Source organism: Clinocottus analis, unplaced genomic scaffold, assembly GCF_023055335.1.
Source record: "Clinocottus analis isolate CAN_PGR_092001 unplaced genomic scaffold, fCliAna1.0.p SCAF_11, whole genome shotgun sequence".
Classification (NCBI taxonomy): Eukaryota; Metazoa; Chordata; class Actinopteri; order Perciformes; family Cottidae; genus Clinocottus; species Clinocottus analis.
The window spans coordinates 17894786-17914304 of NW_027175832.1; the positions used below are offsets into that span (position 1 = coordinate 17894786).

The 19519-nt window shown below is 44.2% G+C and overlaps 1 protein-coding gene across 2 annotated transcripts in view; it reads left to right on the top strand.

Moving 5' to 3' along the window:
* Positions 1–19519, top strand: part of cacna1eb (calcium channel, voltage-dependent, R type, alpha 1E subunit b) — a 50525-nt gene that overhangs the window by 20412 nt on the left and 10594 nt on the right. For both annotated transcript variants that reach the window (XM_068604057.1, XM_068604065.1), the window contains 21 exons: positions 3255–3358; positions 4552–4710; positions 6071–6261; positions 6370–6473; positions 6574–6689; positions 7789–7842; positions 8556–8639; positions 9121–9330; positions 9431–9543; positions 9974–10086; positions 10216–10347; positions 10578–10647; positions 11083–11200; positions 11781–11848; positions 12165–12232; positions 15661–16419; positions 17084–17310; positions 17551–17722; positions 17810–17939; positions 18690–18749; positions 18911–19017. In XM_068604057.1, coding sequence (XP_068460158.1) covers positions 3255–3358; positions 4552–4710; positions 6071–6261; positions 6370–6473; positions 6574–6689; positions 7789–7842; positions 8556–8639; positions 9121–9330; positions 9431–9543; positions 9974–10086; positions 10216–10347; positions 10578–10647; positions 11083–11200; positions 11781–11848; positions 12165–12232; positions 15661–16419; positions 17084–17310; positions 17551–17722; positions 17810–17939; positions 18690–18749; positions 18911–19017 — 3159 coding nt within the window. The remainder of the gene's footprint in view (positions 1–3254; positions 3359–4551; positions 4711–6070; positions 6262–6369; positions 6474–6573; positions 6690–7788; positions 7843–8555; positions 8640–9120; positions 9331–9430; positions 9544–9973; positions 10087–10215; positions 10348–10577; positions 10648–11082; positions 11201–11780; positions 11849–12164; positions 12233–15660; positions 16420–17083; positions 17311–17550; positions 17723–17809; positions 17940–18689; positions 18750–18910; positions 19018–19519) is intronic.

Here is a 19519-nt window from a genome sequence, read left to right on the forward strand (position 1 = left end):
TCTTTACTGTACTGAAAGCTCGGATAAAGTGATATATTTTTCCGTCTGCATTAATTTAATGACTTATTATTTATGCTGCGTGAATGTTCAATCTAAAGAAGCAGAAAGAAGGAAATACAGTCTTAGTCTTTTAAAATGCCGATTTTAATTGACGCTGAAACACGACGAGCACTAATGTTTTGACTTTGTTGCAGTAGTTTGAGGCGTAGGGCGGCTGAACAAGCTCTTATTCGATGAGTTAGGAGTGAGGACGTGTTAGTGAAAGATGGCTGAAATGGATGACTTTGAGTGGAAGATGATGATAAAAATATGTTTAACTGTATTAGTGGAAGCATGTAGAGTATAAATAAAAGAGGACCAGGAATTGAACCCTGCGGAGTCCCACACAGAGCAGTTTCACACAGATTTCTAATTCGTGAAACAGTATTTTATTTTCGCAAAGACGTAAAACTGGAGAGATATCTGTTCGACATCGGAAGCTGTAAGATGAGAAAAAAATGTTGTTTTGCAAGATTGTTTCAGTGAATATTTTTTTTCTTCTTCTGAGCATTCGTATTTATTTACGAAACAAAAGAAAGGGGCCTCGTTGTGTGTGTGTGTGTGTGTGTGTGTGTCTAGATGATTCACAAGACAAACAGAGAGAATATTTGCTTTAATTTAGACGAAGCCTCCACTGAATTGTTGTGCTCAGAGTGCAGCCTTGAAGGAGCTGCTGCCTGCCATGTTTCTTCAGCGTGTTGGATTTGAAGGCTATTTCCACAGACTCCCACTCCCCTGCTCCCGCTCTGTCTCAGAGTCTCTCACTGTGTCATCTCTTTCATGGTCTGACACACTCGCTCACTCGCTCACGCACTCAGTACATTAACGGGCACACTAAAACCCAATTACTCCTAATAACCACACTGAAGTCAAATAGATTGTTTGGTGTCTTCATTAATGGCAGAAAATAACAGAAAGCCAAATAGAAAGACTTCATTTGTGTTTATTGTTTGTCGTGTTGATTAACTGGCATCAATTTGATTCATACTATGTGTGTATATATGTGTGTATAGTAGAAACACTTCAGACACTACAGAAACACTGAGATGTAATGCATGTACAGTAAAATGGATGTAGACTGACATTAAAAGCGTAAATAAATGTACTCCAATTTCAACTTTGATGTAGTGAAAGACCAACTGAGCGACAAACTGACATCCTTAGAGCAACGCTGGCTGAAAATAAACCCTGATGACGTGATATTACATTATATATCCTCTTGACTTTAGCCTGGAGGAGGCTGCCGATTTACAAGTCTTTTAGTCTCGAATGTGAAGGTGTGGAGATTGAGAGTCAACGGCATTCACCAGGTAGCAAAGGGTTGAAGAAAAGACGCTTTTCCGGTCGCATCGAGGAGAAAATATAGAGTTTTGCAAGCTGGTCTCTAAACTATCTTGATGTGCAACAGAAATCGATGCCGTACCCTTTTAATATCTGTGGCTCTTTGGTCACATTCTTTGAGAAGTTTTCCTGCAGAGAGTCAGACCGAATAAACATATTTGGGGCCTTTTGACTTTCCCTTAAAGATCTGATACAACTCCTTCCAACGTTACCAGCTCCCATGTGAAGACAGTGGCCATTTTGACGTGGATTAAAAGTGGTACGATGCGAAGCTTATAACGCGATTAAACCTTAGATTATCAACAAAAGGCGGCGGTGGTCCACGCCGGTACTGACGGTGAGCTGTCGGCGCTCTGAACGGCGTCCTCGGGTTTATTCGCTGTCGTGTGAACGAGACCTCGCTCATTCACTCACTCATTCGGCCTCTCCCTCTCGCTCTTTCCACCGCTTTCAGGAGAGCTTCTGCGTGGGCTTACTCTTGAGTTCCTGCCATGTGCTTTCAACCCCCTGCGCACACACACACACACACACACACACACACACGCATACCCTCCCCCACACTTCCCAACATTGCCCAAGGATTTTTATGAGTTAATAGATTTGTTCATGTGTAAGAGAAAGAAGGAAATCTGCACAAAAAATAAATCGGGAAATAATTATGATTTGCAGGATCATTTTCACAACCCAGTATGAATAAGCACTCGGTGGATATCGACCCCATCAACAACGCTGGAAGCTTTAGTGGTCATGGGTCACCTCACCGGCTCGGTTGTCATCCACATGGACACAATTCAAAATAATTCAGTTTTGCAGGGATGTAGCAGCACTTTTGTACGGTTAGTTATAAAAATGATCTCCCTCTAACGGAAAGTAACAAAACCAGCTTTTTATTTGCCAACAACTAACGAGTCGTGACTACTAAATGTATTTAATTTACATTTATTAATGCTTAGTAAGGCATTAATAGTCCTCACTTGAGATGAGATCACAGAACTTAACTAATACTTAACTAACGAGTAATAACCACCTGAATTAATCACAAATTTCTTTTATCATTCACTAACAATTTACAAATGATCTTTATAATCACCTATGAGTCCTGAATACTTCATTTACAAACAGAGGAATCCATCATTTATAAAGTATAACAAACCCAAGCTTATCAATCAAGAATGAAACATGTATAACTGTGTTTATGAATTGCATACTAATGAGTTGCTAATGAGTGTTTATGTTGGAACGATGCTTTATGAATGATGAATGCTTGACTCATGCTAAACAATGTGCGCTTATTATAAAGTAACATTCACATGATTTGTGGTGTACGTGCCCGTCGGGTGCCCTTGTTACTGTTTCTCATTGTTTGTGTGTAGGTGGAGGGACATCAGTGTGTGTGTGTGGGTGGATGTGAGTAGAAATGCCTGCCAGGTGTGTAGCTGTGCATTCTTTGTCCCTCGCCATACGAGTCTGGTACTAGATGTGCTGCAGCGCTCGGCGGCTGCACAGACATCACATCATTTTATTGCGTCCCCTTTTTTACCTACTCATCTCCAAATTTGTCCTTGAAGTACAAGTGTTGTCTTTTACCTATTTCTGTCATTACGTTTGTCGAGCAGACAAAAAAAACAACAAGGATTTCAAGAGAGGAACGAGAGGCTCGGCAGCAGATCGAGCCGCTAATGGATGTCGCTGTACTGCAGCATTTTCTCTATTTTAACCCAATTGTCATTTTCCATTTCAGGCCATCACAAGTAAAAGCTATTGATGTAACTGATGATGATCTGTCTGCCAGACAATGCAACCATTAGACATATATATGCTCAAGTTTACATGATGTGTGTGTGTGTGTGTGTGTGTGTGTGTTTGTGTATCAGGATCCTGGCCACTGCCGGCGCCCACATGAACATCCCGGTCGACCTTCGGACCCTGAGGGCCGTGCGAGTGCTGAGGCCTCTCAAACTCGTCTCCGGGATCCCCAGTGAGTCTCTCGCTGACCTCTCATGCGCGTCTCTGAGGTCGAGACGCACTGCTGTAACGATGCAAATAACAAGTGGTTGTTATTCTTTGCGGGTCTTTTTTTTTTTGTTTGTCTAAAAGAATATGTATGACGGCGATATTTAAACTGCAGGGGTTGTGTCTGGGTGGCTTTGGGCTCCAAGTCTGGAAAGTAAAGCCAATGCAGAAGAGTCTTAAACTTGTATTCTCTCTAATTGCCACCAGGGGGCGACTCATTTGGTGGCAAAAAGAAGTCTGATTGAATACAAGTCTATGGGAGAATGACTACTTTTCATTTGATTTACTACCTCAGGAAACATTGTAAACATGAGCTTACAAAGAGAAGAAAATAGAGAGAACAATAGTCCATAAAGGTATGCTTTAGGGCGTGGCAACCTTGTGATTGACAGGTTGCTTTTGTCTTTGTCTTCGGTGTGTTTTCAGTTCATGGAAGTTAATTGTAACCCCTTATGTCGCCTAAAAAGCATTGAGAGTTCAGTTGTACTTCGCCCCACCCTCTCGTGTCCCTTCTGGTTTCAAAAAGCCAAGATGGCAACTGACAAAATGGCGACCACAAGGCTTCAAAACGTCCGTCCAACCAAGGCGACGTCACAGTGACCACAGCCACTTCTTATGTAGAGTCTATGGTGCTGCACCTTTGTGTTTGTGCAGCATTTCAAAGTTACTTTTGAGGCCGTGTTGAGTGTAAATCCTTTAAATCCAGCATTAATATCAGAGTCTAAACCCACCGTTGGATTTGCAACATTCAGAAGTTACTGTGGGCAGCAAGTCTTTGGCACCTTTCTTTTAAAAAAAACCTGTGAAAAACAGCTCAGACGTGTAGAAACATGTTGAAAAGCATGTGGATTGCAGTTTTCCCATCCTTGACAGACAATCACTGTGTTTATAGTAACAAGAGTGTTTTCTGTTTTGTTCATCTTACCTGGCAGTGAAATGGAAAAGGAATAAATAATGGCAGAGTTGAAGCCTCCCGGATATGTTCTCTTTAATCTCTTAAATTGAATTTATGGGAGAACAAGACAACTGCCGTCGCTGTGATGTCGCAAACTCATGTTCGTAAAAATAGTTTTTAACAAAAGGGAGGGGGCTACCGACACACACATTAATGCAACAGAGAAATACTGCAGGTGTCTTTTTCTCTGTGAATACTTCAAGGCCTGCAGATTGTGCTGAAGTCCATCATGAAGGCCATGATCCCGCTGCTCCAGATCGGCCTCCTCTTGTTCTTCGCCATCCTCATGTTCGCCATCATCGGTCTGGAGTTCTACAGCGGGAAGCTTCACCAAACCTGCCTGCCGTCCGACGACATCCTCGGTACGTCTGTTTCTCCCGTGAGACAAGCGATCCGTGCTCGTCAGACGACCTCAGTGGCGATTAAAGTCGCTAAAAACAAATCAGGAATAGAGGCAGTGAAGCCTGACCTTTGGCGACTTCATCAACTCAGTGTTGACTAGAACATGAAATAGTATTAGAAGTTTGTTTTATCTTAATTTCATGTTTTACAGGAGAAGAAACGTTTGGGTTTTGTCCTAAATTATTGTGAGTGTTCAACCAATGGACTTAAAATGCCTTCTAAAATAATGAAGCAATAAGGTACGAGAGTCAGTACTGTATCGTCGATAATGTACAGTACAAGGGTGTTAGGCCTTTAAACGTGTTTTAATATAATTTATTAAATAACACCACATTTCAGTCTCTCAAAGTTAGAATAAAAGTGTGTCTTCAGACTGAAAATCTTCACCTTTTATGTTTAATGCTCGGATCAACATGATGATGTCCAACAGTTTCATTGTGGAATGAATTATTTTTGGCTTGACCGCCTCGCCATCTGGTGCCACCTCCTGCTCTGAGGTGCCGCATGCTTCTATCACAACACACAAAGCCTTCGGAAGAATATTGTCAAGCTTTGTTTTTGGATTACTTTGAAATGAACTTTGGCAGGTTTACCTAGCAGGTTTGTTCCTCCGAGGGCGTGAACATGTTTGTTTGAGGCGTTCAGGAAATACAGTAGCAGCCAGCTCAGCGGTATTAATAGATTTGTTGCTGGCTAATTTAGCTACTGCTTAATTAGTCAACAACTACTCTGTAATCACGCGCGACACCACAGCATTTACTGTCAGCACCCAACACCACTCAAGCATGCATTCAGTTATAATACATGCATAAACAGTATTTAGGACAACAAAAAAGGATTTACATCCATCCTTTGATTCTTTGATGGTCCCCTAAACACGGACAAAGATATTTCTACCTGCTGCTTCTACCTCATGAGAATAGATGCACATATTGTTCAAAGGTCTACTAGTCGCAAGACAGTTGAACGTCTTCACATCACACTTTGGAAGGTTGCGTACCGGACCGAGGACTTCTAATATAAACCTTTCAGTGTCAAACCAATCTGCACAGTGAGGCTTCGAACATTTAAGTAACATCAAGCAAAACACGTGCAATTAAGTGCTTCTTGAGTTGTTCAGTAAAAGCACAAGCAAGTTAAGTTTTTCACTCCACCAACAGTTCATATCTTGTTTGTTTGTTCTGTACTAAAGCTGAAGTTTGCTATATGATGAATGTGGAAAAAAAGCAAGACATGCGCCTCATGACAGCTCAATCAGATTCAGACATTACATATTAGACAATCAACAGGAACCGTTTGCTGCTTTTTCCCCCTCTCCAGGCAATGAGACCGTGGACTCGTCGGAGTTGGCGTTCGCCTGCGGCGTGAGGAAGTGTCCAGAGAGTTACGACTGCAACGACACCTGGATCGGGCCCAACGACGGCATCACGCAGTTCGACAACATCCTGTTCGCCGTGCTCACCGTCTTCCAGTGCATCACCATGGAGGGCTGGACGGCCGTCCTCTACAACGTGAGCCTTTTCGTTCCGCCGAAGCAAAAATGACGCCGCGGAGCCCTCCCCCCAAAAAAAAACAAAAACGGTTGCCGTGTGATAACGTTGGACCTTCTGGTGTTTCAGACCAACGATGCCTTGGGTATTACATGGAACTGGATGTACTTCATCCCGCTCATCATCATCGGCTCGTTCTTCGTGCTGAACCTGGTGTTGGGAGTCCTGTCGGGGTGAGCGGGGCGGGGGGCGGACTCACTTTCAACGTCTGTAACCCCGGTGTTTCCGTCTGTGTCATGCATTGTGTTTGTTTGTGACGCGTCCCCTCTTCAGAGAATTCGCCAAAGAGAGGGAGAGGGTGGAGAACAGGCGGGCCTTCATGAAGCTACGCCGCCAGCAGCAGACGGAGAGAGAACTGAACGGCTACCGAGCCTGGATAGACAGGGCAGGTACTGGACCGCAGACACACACTCGTCTGGTTACGTGGAGGTATTCTCCTCTTTCTCTGCATGATATAGGCCTCTTCCGCATTGCGTAATACTTCTGTTTTATCTTCATCATCCTTTCACTACTAAAAGACTGCTTTTAAGCTCTTTGAGCCTGAGGGTAGAAGCTTTTATATCAGGTCACAAGTAACAAATCGAGGAAAAAGCATGGTATAAATTCCCCCCAAATCAATTTAAACATAGAAATCAAGGCGACACTAATGTATAATCCCTATGTACAACCTCTAAACACAACTCAGACAATATTAGGGGTCAGGCTTAAGGTTTTTCAGGCGAGGAAATACCCATTAGGATAAGAATATGTGTTTAGTTTGTCCACATAACGCCTATTTGGTCATTTAAGCCAGCGTTTTTGGAGCTGTGAAGAGCTGCAGATTGTGGGACCGGCTCGTCGCCGTACAAAAAGCGCACGTGGAAGGTGCAAAAAAAGATGAATTTAGAAGATAAAACATGTATGTAATGTACAATACAATAATTAAGCAGCTACATGGTCAGTCTCCTTTGCAGCTGATCTTATAAAGCGGTCTCTCCGCTTTACACACACACATTTTTTGGATCTACAGTACAGTAGCTCTGTTAAATTGCACACACACACACACACAAACACACACACAATCAACACACACACAGTGGTGTAACAGCAAATCTACATTGCTCGTCTCCCACGCAAGTAGAGGGTGAAAAAAAGGTGATACTGACTCACTGACTTAAATTTGTGCGCACACGCATCGGTGCGTGCGTTCACATGCGTGTGAGAGCTGCGGTGCATATTTATGTGTGTGCGCATGTGGGTGAGTGTGGGAAGAGAGGAAAGGGAGAGAATTTGCGAGAATGTAAGAGAGAATAAGAGCTCCTGCTCTAAAGAAGGTCACGCCGGCCTCTCAAAGCAGCGCTCGCATCACTTTGGCCTCAGCGCCCGTAAATGTTTGCAGACATCCGACAGAATACAATCCTGCAATGTTTATTTCCACGTCTGGTGATCTGAATTGTGGCTTAATGAAAACAAATACTGGGTATATTGTCCGATTTTATTGCATTACAGAGGAGGTGATGCTGGCGGAGGAGAATAAAAGTTCTGGGAGATCGCCGTTAGATGGTAAGTTCACAGACGTTAGACGTTATAGATATATACATTTTATCTGTGTTTTGAAACATATCCAATCTATTCCCGGTCACCTCTGTACTGTAAGTCGTTGTGCAAGCTGCAGGTAGCCGTAGTCAACTCTCACATATACAAAGAAAGTGAAATCCAGTCATTAAATGTCCTTCTGAGAAAGAGATATGAATATTATATATGAATAAGAATAATACGTAAAACTTTCATTGATGTATGGATGAAATCCTGCAAATTGATTTCCATTCAGCACATACAAAAATATAAAAAAGGCACTTTATATTTAAGTTATAGACGAAACACATTATGACATTGAACTTTCTTTATTAATTGACTTCATTCATTAAGATTTATGTTTTTAAGATTGTCCTCTGAATCCTCCTGTGAGCGACCTTTTACTCCTTCATGTCACTCAGCATGGTGCCGCACATGTTTGTGGGTCTTTGTGCGACGGTCCCGTGATTTCTGAATGAATACGTAACTCACAGATTAAAAAAAAGGCATCACTTACGGCGGCAACGTTACGTTTTAAACAACGAGCTAAATTCTTCATTGTGAATCGTTGTGAATAAATTAAATGCTTTGTTCTCTCCACAGAATCAATAACAATAACATTAAGTGTACCGAGAATCGTCATTATTTTATGCTGCAGGATTTTTATAACCTTGATTTTTTTTTGTGTGGACTGTTTTTAGTGCTGAAGAGAGCGAGTAAGAAGAAGACCGGTGCCCGGAGAGGAGCGCCGGGAGATGAGAAGTACACCGACACGTCCACCGCCAGTGAGGAACAACGTCACTTTTTTATTGTCGTCCTTTAGAGCAGCGCTGCTCAACCACTGATGTCCAATTTCACTTCATGGGTCCAAAAAAAGTATTTAGTTGCCGCAAATAATTTGCCATTGTTGAGCGTCTGAGCCTGCAATATTATAGTGGCTGCCCTGCAGTAATGCTATACTCTTCCATGCCAGTAGGTAGCGCAATAATTAGCCACCATATATGCTGCATTACGCTACAATTGGACATTTTGTAACTTTTTTTGTTGGTGTGCCGCAGCTCACAGCTCTGGTTCAGCACGTCTTAACCAGCCAAAGCGTTCTTGGTTAATACAAATATGTGATACGCAGCGCTGTGCCATCAGTGCCTGATTTAATATAGAACATATACAAATCCCACGTATCATGGATGGATGGAACGGATGCTTTAGAGCAGCTTTCTTCTCTCAAGTTCTCTCCTCCTGAACTTCTCTCTCTTTCCCTCTCAGGCATGTCGCGGTCCAGGATGAACTTCCGCAGCGGCCGGCGAGGCCCCGCCGCCTACCTGCGGCGCAAAGAGCGCATGTTGCGCATCTCCATCCGCCGCATGGTGAAGACGGACACCTTCTACCTGATGGTGCTCAGTCTCGTGGCGCTCAACACCATCTGCGTGGCCATCGTCCACCACAACCAGCCCGACTGGCTGACCATCTTCCTCTGTGGGTTCACAGGTTTTTTTTTCCTCCACAGTTTTCTTACGATTATACGGTTGCCTTCTTCTCCTCTGACTTAATTTGTTTGTTTGTTTGTCATCTCTAGACTATGCAGAGTTTGTTTTCCTGGGGCTGTTTTTGGCTGAGATGTTTTTGAAAATGTACGGTCTGGGTTTCCGGCTCTACTTCCATTCATCTTTCAACTGCTTCGACTGTGGGGTGAGGTCATAAATATCCTTATTCTGGCTCCATTTTACACGAAAAAAAAAGAAAAGTTGGAATTTCAGGTGCAAAATAAGGAGTGTGGGTTATCCTCATTACTTGGGAAGATGTTTTTGATCATTCAATTAAGTAGCAAACCCTATTTTAAGATAAGATAAGACATCTATATTAGTTTGCCTGTACGCTTTAGAGTATTTCCGCTGCCTTGACTCGGGGTCAGAAGGCCCTTTCCAACAGGGAATTGAAGCTGTTACATCCTTTATGCTCCATCCATCAGACTCCATTGAAAAAAAAACAGTACTATATAACAATACGGTGCCACATGGTTTTAGAAGGTGTTCAAATCCCCAGTGCAAGTTGTAATTTACTCCAGATGAAGAAAGGTTTGCTGCCAGCCAGATAAAGAACATCTTTTGTTTTTTTCCAGGTCATTGTCGGCAGCATCTTTGAGGTGGTTTGGGGCTTCTTCAGGCCCGGCATGTCATTTGGGATCAGCGTCCTGCGAGCCCTGAGGCTTTTGAGGATTTTTAAAATCACTAAGTAAGTCCAGGGCAACTAAAAGTACTGCATTTCAGCTCAAATAACTGTATATAGTTGCATATTTGTGTATTTCCACAGAGTTCTGTCAAAAAAACAACAACAAAACAGTCTGTGATTTCCTCCTGTCAGATACTGGGCCTCTCTCAGGAACCTGGTTGTGTCCCTCATGAGCTCCATGAAGTCCATCATCAGCCTTCTGTTTCTGCTCTTCCTCTTCATCGTGGTGTTTGCTCTGCTGGGCATGCAGCTTTTTGGAGGAAGGTGAGTAAAAAAAAGCCTTCAAAACTGGCGAAATCGAGTACAACTTTCTTCTCCGTTCTTTAATTTGAAGAAGAAAAAAAACGAACAGCAGTTTCATCAATGATGAAGAGGAGAGGAAATGACGTATCCGGATGAAAATAGCTCAGCATCCTCCTCCTCCTCCTCTTCTTCCTCCTCCTATTCTTCCTCGGTCATATCTGACCCTGCTTTTCTATCTGCCTCTTCTCTAGGTTTATCTTTGAAGATTACACTCCCACCAACTTTGACACGTTTCCAGCTGCCATCATGACAGTGTTTCAGGTTTGGCTCCCACAGATCCCCTCATTCTGCCCGCTCTCCATGACACATTGCACCCTGGGTATATTTCTCACCCCAGGCGCAGATTAAACAACTCTGCTCACTTGCTCCCCCCCTCCTCCCCCTCCTCCTCCTGCCTCCGCTATCATCCCACACATCCATGCGCACATATGCGCACATGAATATCAGACGAGGGAAAACGTAAACGAATCCACATAAGAATCAGCTTTAAAAAAAAAAAAAACACACAACCGCGCCGCGGAACAGTGTTTTGATCAGCACACATAGTAATTACCTCTCTCGCTGTGGTTTTTTAATACCATATCTCGAGCTGGTTTGCAGACAGAGCACACGTCTCCTGTTTTCATGTATTTTTAGGCCGATCGAATACGAGCGATGTAATTATTCACGCTAAATGCTCTGTGCGTTTGCCTGCAGATCCTGACGGGTGAGGACTGGAACGAGGTGATGTATAACGGGATCCGCTCGCAGGGCGGAGTGCAGTACGGCATGTGGTCCTCCATCTACTTCATAGTGCTCACCTTGTTTGGAAACTGTATCCTCACTGACCCTTCAAACGTGGGCCGGGCAGCCCTGAAGCGGCATCTCGGCTCTGGAAGAAGTTATTCACTTGAGAAAAAGCAGCGATGCTGCGGAACAACGATACTCAATCGCAAACAAAAGCCCCGCATTCAAAATGTGACCTCAGTTGAAGTGTGCAGGCAATTATTAGCAAAATATTCCGTCAAAAGTTCAAGCTCAAAATGCCAGCTGGATTTTATCGATCCGAACTGATATTATCATATTTTATTTCACTGGATTGCTGTTGCCGCTGCGTACATTTTGAGTTTAATGCTAATTTAAAAATACTCAGTGTTCTGTTGGGTGGATTCACAACATCGCATCATATTTTTGGCAAAAAGGGCACTTGTTCACGGTCCTGCAGAGAGTCGGATGAGAAGATCGAAGCTCCTCTCGTTTTTCCGATCTCTGCCGGTTGGCTTAGCTTAGCATAACGACTGGTAATTGATTTGACATTGTTTTGCCTGACAAGCTGAACATCTTCTCCAGTCTTATCAGTATGCCAGTAGGTCCCCACAGTTTGGTGCGTTTGTTCTTACCTGCCTTCTCGACAGACACACTGCTGAACGTCTTTCTGGCCATCGCTGTGGATAATCTGGCCAACGCACAGGAGCTGACAAAGGTTTGCTTTTAGCACCGCTGTAGCGGTCAAACTATTATATTTATTCATGCAGCGCACACCTTCAGTTATGTATGTTTCCCTTTAAGCCTTAACCCTAATCCTATTTATTGTTTGAGTTGTGTTTAGAGGTTGTACACAGAGATTATATATTGTTGTAGCCTTGATTTTTATGTTTAATTTGAAACCCAACATGTTTTTTAGGGGTATTTCTACCATGATTGTTTCTTCATTTGTATCTTGTGATCTGATATAAAAAAGCTCAACAAGTTTTAATAGCTTTATTCCAGTGAAAACATTACATCTGTATATTTGTCAGGATGAAGAGGAGGAGGAGGAGTTCTTCAACCAGAGATATGCCAGAGGCAGAGATGGCCTGATATCTGAGTAAGTTATTGTTTAACAGCTCACGAAACGAGCGTTTGAGGATGCGACGCTCTCAAGGAGAGCGACGTCGTGAGTGTGTGACTGTTTCTCAGATCAGCTCTCCTCTTGAGAAAGTACAAAAGAAATCGTCACGATCCTTCAAATTGTTCCGCCTCTTTGCAACAGCAGTGAATATCGAGCTTGAACCTACTTAGGATGCAATGCGGCTGCTTGTGGGAGAACTGGCCGTGGTCCTCAATTTGACATGTCAACGCAGAGAAGAAGTGTAAAAACCAATCAGGTGTGGCGAATGAGATAAATATGTATCCATACATATGTGTATAGTCTGAGAACCAGTTGACGGCGTAACTGGCGTTTGCTCGGTCTGCTCCTCAGTTGCATGATGAATGCAAAGTTAGAAAAGGCATGTCTGAAGCGTCGACGCCATGATTCTGAATGTTTAATGAATGTGCCTGATTCAAAGCATGACCCCGATTGCTGAAACTCTCCTTCTAAAACCGTCTTTTGGCCTGCGAGTGGCACCGGGCAGCCTCCTTTGTTAATGAGATTCCTCCCCGACCTCCTGCTCCTTTCCGATGACCCGGTGGCTTTCCCGCAGGTCTAATGATCCAGTAAGTCAGGAGGAGGGCAGGAAGTCGTCTTCAATGGTTTGTGTGTGTGTGAGCGGTGTGTCACTCTACTGGGAGGAGGCACACTTCGCCGCGTGTCAGATGTTGACCAAGATTCCCTACTTAGTACGACTTGGTGATCCGCTGTGACGATGGAGTCGCTGTTACGACAGCACATGTCACATCGGGGGCATTAATGACCCGGAGTGGTGATTCCTAACACAGCGATCGCTAAAGGGTACTTGAGTGTTAATTAAATGTTAGTTAACATTAAGCACTGGCCTGTCTCAATTAGGACTGCCCTCGTTATTTTCGCATGTTTTACACCATTAGCTGCAAACTCTGGGTATTTCCATTGCTCGCTAGATTTTCCAAATTATGTTATATCATTACAGACTCACAAATGTGTTTTTCCAGCTTAACCAGATGGACATGTATTTGTAGTACATGCCATAACAATATGAAAATCAACTTGCAGAAACTTAGTTGATATAAGTAATTTCTGCAGTTATTTCATGTTTGTCGCCTTCAAAATGTTGTTGTTGGAAAATCATATATAACAATTGTCACAATGTTCAAATGAAAAGTGACTTTAAAGTCAGCTTGAATGCCATAATGATATTCATAATGTCACAATTTCCAATATTCAAAGGGCTGTAAAAACAGATCCTTAAACTTGTAAAGTTACAAAGCAGCCTTGTTCATGATGACCTCTGCCATGCACATGTTCATGGCCTTGAGATTTTACTGTACAGTTTTGGAGAAAAGTGACTTCAAAGTCAGCTTACATGTAATAAAGGATCTGTTTTTATAGCCCTTTGAATATTGGAAATTGTGACATTATGAGTATATCATTATGGCATTAAAGCTGACTTTGAAATCACTTTTCTCCAAAACTGTACAGTTAAATCTCAAGGCCATATACCTGTACATCCTGAACAAGACCGCGTTGTAATTTGACTTCACAGATTTAAGGCTCTGTTTTTATTGCTGTTTGAATATTGGGATATTGGGAAATTACGCTGAATGCTTTTTGTGCTATTTAAGCCACCGTAGAATTCATTTTCATGCATGCAGCTCACTCGGGGGATGAGGGCTCACTTGACCACAGTGTTGTTTGCACTGTTAGCATCGTTAGCTGTGAGCCGCCAGCTAATGTTAAGAGCCGTGCTGCTGCTCAGTCAATGGAAATGCTCTAAATTCCCTATTTAGCACTTTTTTTTAACCTAAGTTAGGTGGAAAATTGCTTCCAAATCTAAACTTTTCTTCGGTTGGTAACCAATTTAGAAGTGTTAAACCCAACACATATGGGAATTTATGGAAAGCATGCGGTTAATTGCTGTTAATTGTCTTGATTGCACAGAACTAGCTTCATACTGTCTGGAGGAGCTGTGCAGGTGTTACTGATTCACACCCGCGCGACATATTACCTCAGTGTGGAGTTAAATATCTCGTCTCAGTTAATTAACTGATAGTAAGTGTTATTCCCCACCATAATTCCTGTTCATGTTACGCATGTGTAATCATAAGTTCTTCCATATCCTATATAAAAACCCATCATTTGGACTATTGGAATATTTGAAATAATTACTTATAGTGTTTTAAGTCTCTGCAAGCTGATTTTTATACCACATCTAAATGGGGAGACACCCGTACTTCTATAAAATCTATATTACAGCAAGCAATACTTTTGACGTGATAGGCAGATATTAGCTAACATATGGAAAAGCCCTGGTGAAATGATGGTGGATCCTTTTAAACTCCTTAAAATCGTGTATATTAAAACACAATAACCTGTTCTTTTGTGTAGCATGTTCCCCAAAACTGCACTACAGACAAAAGACATACAAATAAAAACACTATATAACTCCATAAAGTGAGAGAAAAGGGCACATAATCACCTCTGCAATGGCAGATAACTGACTCGCTGTGACACTGAATGTATCATTTGTTTGTTACATATTTGAGTGTTAGTCCTGTACGTGCTGCAGCCATCAAGACGCTGACTCTGCTGTGTTGCAGCGTTTTGCTGGTTCCACCACGTTGTCTTTGTTTTTATGCCTGTTATGTGGCTCTGAACCAAAATGTCGTGTATTCTGACAATCTGCCGGCTTTCCAGTCAACTTGAACCTTAAACCCTTCAGTTACGAAAGCATTTCATGGTGAAGGCCGTGAGTCTGAATGCTAACTTCACATTATTAAAGTTAAATAACTGATTTCAGTCCCTTTTCAACCTGCACACGCTCTGCAGCCCCTGTTACACATTTTGTTCGGTGTCACTACAAATGTTCTGTGTATGTTGTAAAACACTAATGTCTTGTTTTCAAATAATCATTCATTGATTACATGGACAACAAAAGAATCTGAATACCAGTAAGTATAATTGAATGCATCTCTGTCTCACAGAAATCCTCCCTTGAGTTTTCCTCTACTCAATTAGTGAGATTTTTTTCTACACTCTGTACTTCAGCCCTGCACCTTTCCTCCTTTGTTCTTGTGGTTGTTCTTCTTTTATCTGTCCTTTACCTCTCAGGTATTTTCATTTTAAATTCCTTTGGGGTGTATTTGTATGTTTTAGCTTCAAGTATTTTGCATAATTTCACATGGGGATTTTATTTTGTTACGTTACTGATTAACTAACATTAATTCACAGAAAAGGTCTGTCCTTTTCTTGATACTTTTATTTGATTTGTTTGAATATTCTTTCACATAACTGGTCCCGCTAAATGGACGCAAGTCTTGATGTTTCCTGTCAACAATTCCTTAAAATGTGAGCGCCCTTCTGCTGCATATTGATATGAAATCCATTGTGGTCCTCAGTGGGAGGAGAAGACCCTACCTATACAGGAAACGAGCCATCCACCGAGGCCGGCCGAACTTCCCGGAGGAGCCCGATGACCGGACGGGGCCGTCGGACGAGCAGCCCCTCAAGAGCTCCAACACCTTCGTCACCCGCCGCGAGAGGAGGAGGAAGGTGAACATGTCGGTGTGGGAGCAGCGAGCCAACCAGCTACGCAAACGCCGGCAGATGGCCAGCAGGGAGGAGCTGTGCGCGGCCCAGACGGAAGACACCGCCGAAACCCCCACCATCCCGCACCTGGGCCCGGAGGCCGGCCCGGCCCACCTGCCGGGGTCCCCCATGTCCGCGGGGATGCCCCTCCCCGAGCCCCCGATGTCGGTGGCCATCCCCATCCCCGAGCCGCCGGCCGGCGAGCCCCTGGTGAACCTGAGCGAGGAGAAAGCGGGAGGAGCCAACCACCGGGCGGCGGGCGGGGGCCGGCACAGGATGGCCCGCAAGTTCAGACCCAGCCAGGGGCCGGACGAGGGGGCCCGGCACAGACGGCACCGGCACCGCGACGCTCGCGCCGAGGCCAAGAGCCTGGACTGCACCCAGGCGCCGCACGAGGTGCCGCAAGTCAGGCGGTCGCGCAGCCAGGAGAGGAAGACGCTGGACGAGAGGGAGGAGAAGGACGACAAAGAGGAGAAGAAGGACGCGGAGGCAGAAGGAGGCGCCGGCCAGGACGACTGCGGAGCGTGCATCGCCAACCCGTACGCAGAAGTTGGAGACGATTGTCGACGGTAAGGCTGATCTCAAGAAGAGGGATGATCGTTTGTTTGTATTTCATCCCCCTTTACGTCGTAATGATCTTTTAAAAGATGCTCTTTCATACATGGTTTTATGTTTTCAGTCGTTCTCAAGACATTATTCACGTACACGGACAACAAGTTAGTACCCGAGAAGATATCCCGTCATACGGGATGAGACAAAATCCACAATCTATTCATGCAAAAATGCATTCTCACAGCAGTTGAGTTGAATTAAATGAGGCTTCTGAAGTCTGGGTTTGACTAATGAAGTGCGTATTTACCAAAGTTTCTGATCTTTTTAGTGCAACATAGAGTAACTGTGGTTGTGTTGTGTAACTGCTGAGGCTTCATATTGCTTCGTGGGAGGCCGATGTTGTTCGTTTTGCAGGTTTTTCATCAGGACAAATTTAAATGTTCTTGGCAGTCCATTCAATAGAAACACTTAAGACAGAACTGGTTGACCGATGGACTTTGCCATCTGCAGAGACAAGCCGCGAGCGTTGCTAAAACTACATTTTCAGATTAAATGAATGTTCATCAGAAAATGACACAAACATGCTTGAGTTCAGTCGACAAGAACTTCTGCACAATTCTTTCTTCGGGACAAATTTCCACGTCCGTCGCGCCGATTCAACTCGTCTCTTTCACATTTCAGAGACGTCCCTGATCCTCCCCAGTGTGAGCAGCGGCTGGAGTCCTGGTCGGAAGAGCAGGGCGAAGGCCACAACGTCCCCGTGGAGGCCGCCTTGGAGGCCACGGAGTTCACCGTGAGGGCCATCGAGTCCGAGAGCCGCCCCGTCTCCATCAAGCGCGACAAGGCGGGGAGCGTGGCCATCGAAATGTCCGCCGCTCAGCCGCTGCTGGAGCTCACGCCCATGACAGGTAAGCTTCCCACCGCTCGCTTCCCACCGCAGTCACGCTCCTTTTACTGCGCATCGTAAAAGTGGGATTCAGTGTCGGGATCACCGCGTGTGGGTGTTTGACATCTGCCTCAGAGATCTACAGTCTTTTTCTATGAATCCGCCGTGACTCACGCCGCTCTTTCTTCATCATCCATCGTCCATGCACAGCTGAAGAAGCGTTCTGTTCTCTCCTCTCGCACCTCTGTCTGGGTTTTTTTAGTGAACAGTAAAGAGTTGGAGGCATACAGTTCCGAACAGACAGACAAAGAGGACGAGACGGAGTATGAGGAGGAGGAGGAGGAGGAGGAGGAGGAAGAGGAGGAGGAGGAACCTCCAATTCCTCCCAAATCCGCAGCTCCGGATAGCATGTTCATCTTCAAAGCCTCCAACCCGTAAGACGCTACAGAAACCCACCAAATCCTTAATTGTTGGCCCTCTTTCATCAACAAAAAACAAACAAACATCTTCTCCCTCTGTAGCATCCGGAAGGTCTGTCACTACGTGGTCACGATGCGATACTTTGAGATGATCATCCTCCTGGTGATCGTGGCGAGCAGCATTGCTCTGGCTGCTGAGGACCCCGTGTGCACCAATTCAGACAGGAACAAGGTGAGATAAAGACATCCGTCCGTGTGTTTGTGGTTGTATTCACGGCTGCATTTGGATAAAACAGTGGATGTCTGAGGGGATCTGACGGTTCCACACTGACCGCCGCTGCCACTCGATCGCTCCATCCACGTTCGTCCTCAAGGAAGCAATTATTCCCCAAACACTGAAACAGAATGAATGAAAATCTGAAACACCAGCGAGGAAGTGTTTCGCTTCCAGGTTTACTGTTTGATCTCAAGTTGACATCACACTCCCAGCAACAATGTGTCACGACACATTTGGTTTCACGCGCACGCAAGATGAAAAATAAGTGCGCCGTTTGTTTTTCACAACTTTGTGTCACAGAGAGTGTCGAGAGTATAGTCCACACCCGCTCACGGACTCGGCTGCCAGTCATTTCCTCGTCTTTTGGGATGGCTTTTTGGTTTTCGCCACAGACTGTGACTCGACATCTGCGCTGCTCTTGAAGGCGAATAGAAGAACTTAAAGAGTAGCTTAACCATCTGAAAACCAGCACGGGCACAGCTGCAAAAACACTGAGAATAACGGCTCAAGAAATATCCTCCATGTTAAGTTGCCTCAGGTTTCAGTTAGTTTGCCGGAAAGTTGATATTTTGCTGTTATCACAAACCAAATAAATGCTGATCTTTCATCCAATGACAAGTACATATTCATATGCAGTATTATGTGCATCAGAGAAGTCGTTTTTTGCTAAACAATATGTATTTTCTATGTCCGTAAACGATCCAGGTCCTCCGTTATTTTGATTACGTCTTCACCGGAGTGTTCACCTTTGAAATGATCATCAAGGTGGGTAACTGAAACACGTGCGTTCTCCACCTTCGACGACGGCAATCACACTTTTAAAGGCTTGAAACGTACTCGAGATGCACTCAGGGGTGTTTTGGCCCCCGTGCGTATTTAATCGGTTGGCTCTGTGTGTCCTTGTGGGTGTGTTGTTTGTCCTCCAGATGATAGACCAGGGTCTCATTCTGCACGACGGCTCTTACTTCCGAGACATGTGGAACATCCTGGACTTCATTGTGGTGGTGGGAGCTCTGATTGCCTTTGCTCTGACGTGAGTCACTACATAGTGCTGCCCGCCGATGACTAATGACTGACTCACTGCGGCAAATCAGTTTTCTGAGCGTTTTACTGTATTGTTATAAACGACCTTCAGCTCAGAGAGACGCCTTTTGCAGCTTGGGAAAAAAAAGAAAAAATGTATTTACATTGCAGCTCAAAAACTGCAAAGATGGAGGCGTCGCACGGTGCTGTGAAATGTTTAACTTCAGATTTAGGAGTCACTACGGTTCCTCTGTTTGCACACGGGTGGAGAGAGAAGCTAAACAGCCGTCAGGAGATGCTTCTCCTCGGCGTTCCCTTTAGAAATGCATCGATCGATTGGCTGCCGGAGGTTTTTTTTTTTAAGCAGATCGGCCAGTAACCGATCGAGGCCGATCTGCTTTTTTTTTTTTACACAGCGACGCAGACGGTAACGTCACATGACGAAGACACAGAGCACGCAATCTGTCACCACTACAAGTCCAAAATAAACCGTAAAAAAAAAAAAACGAAAT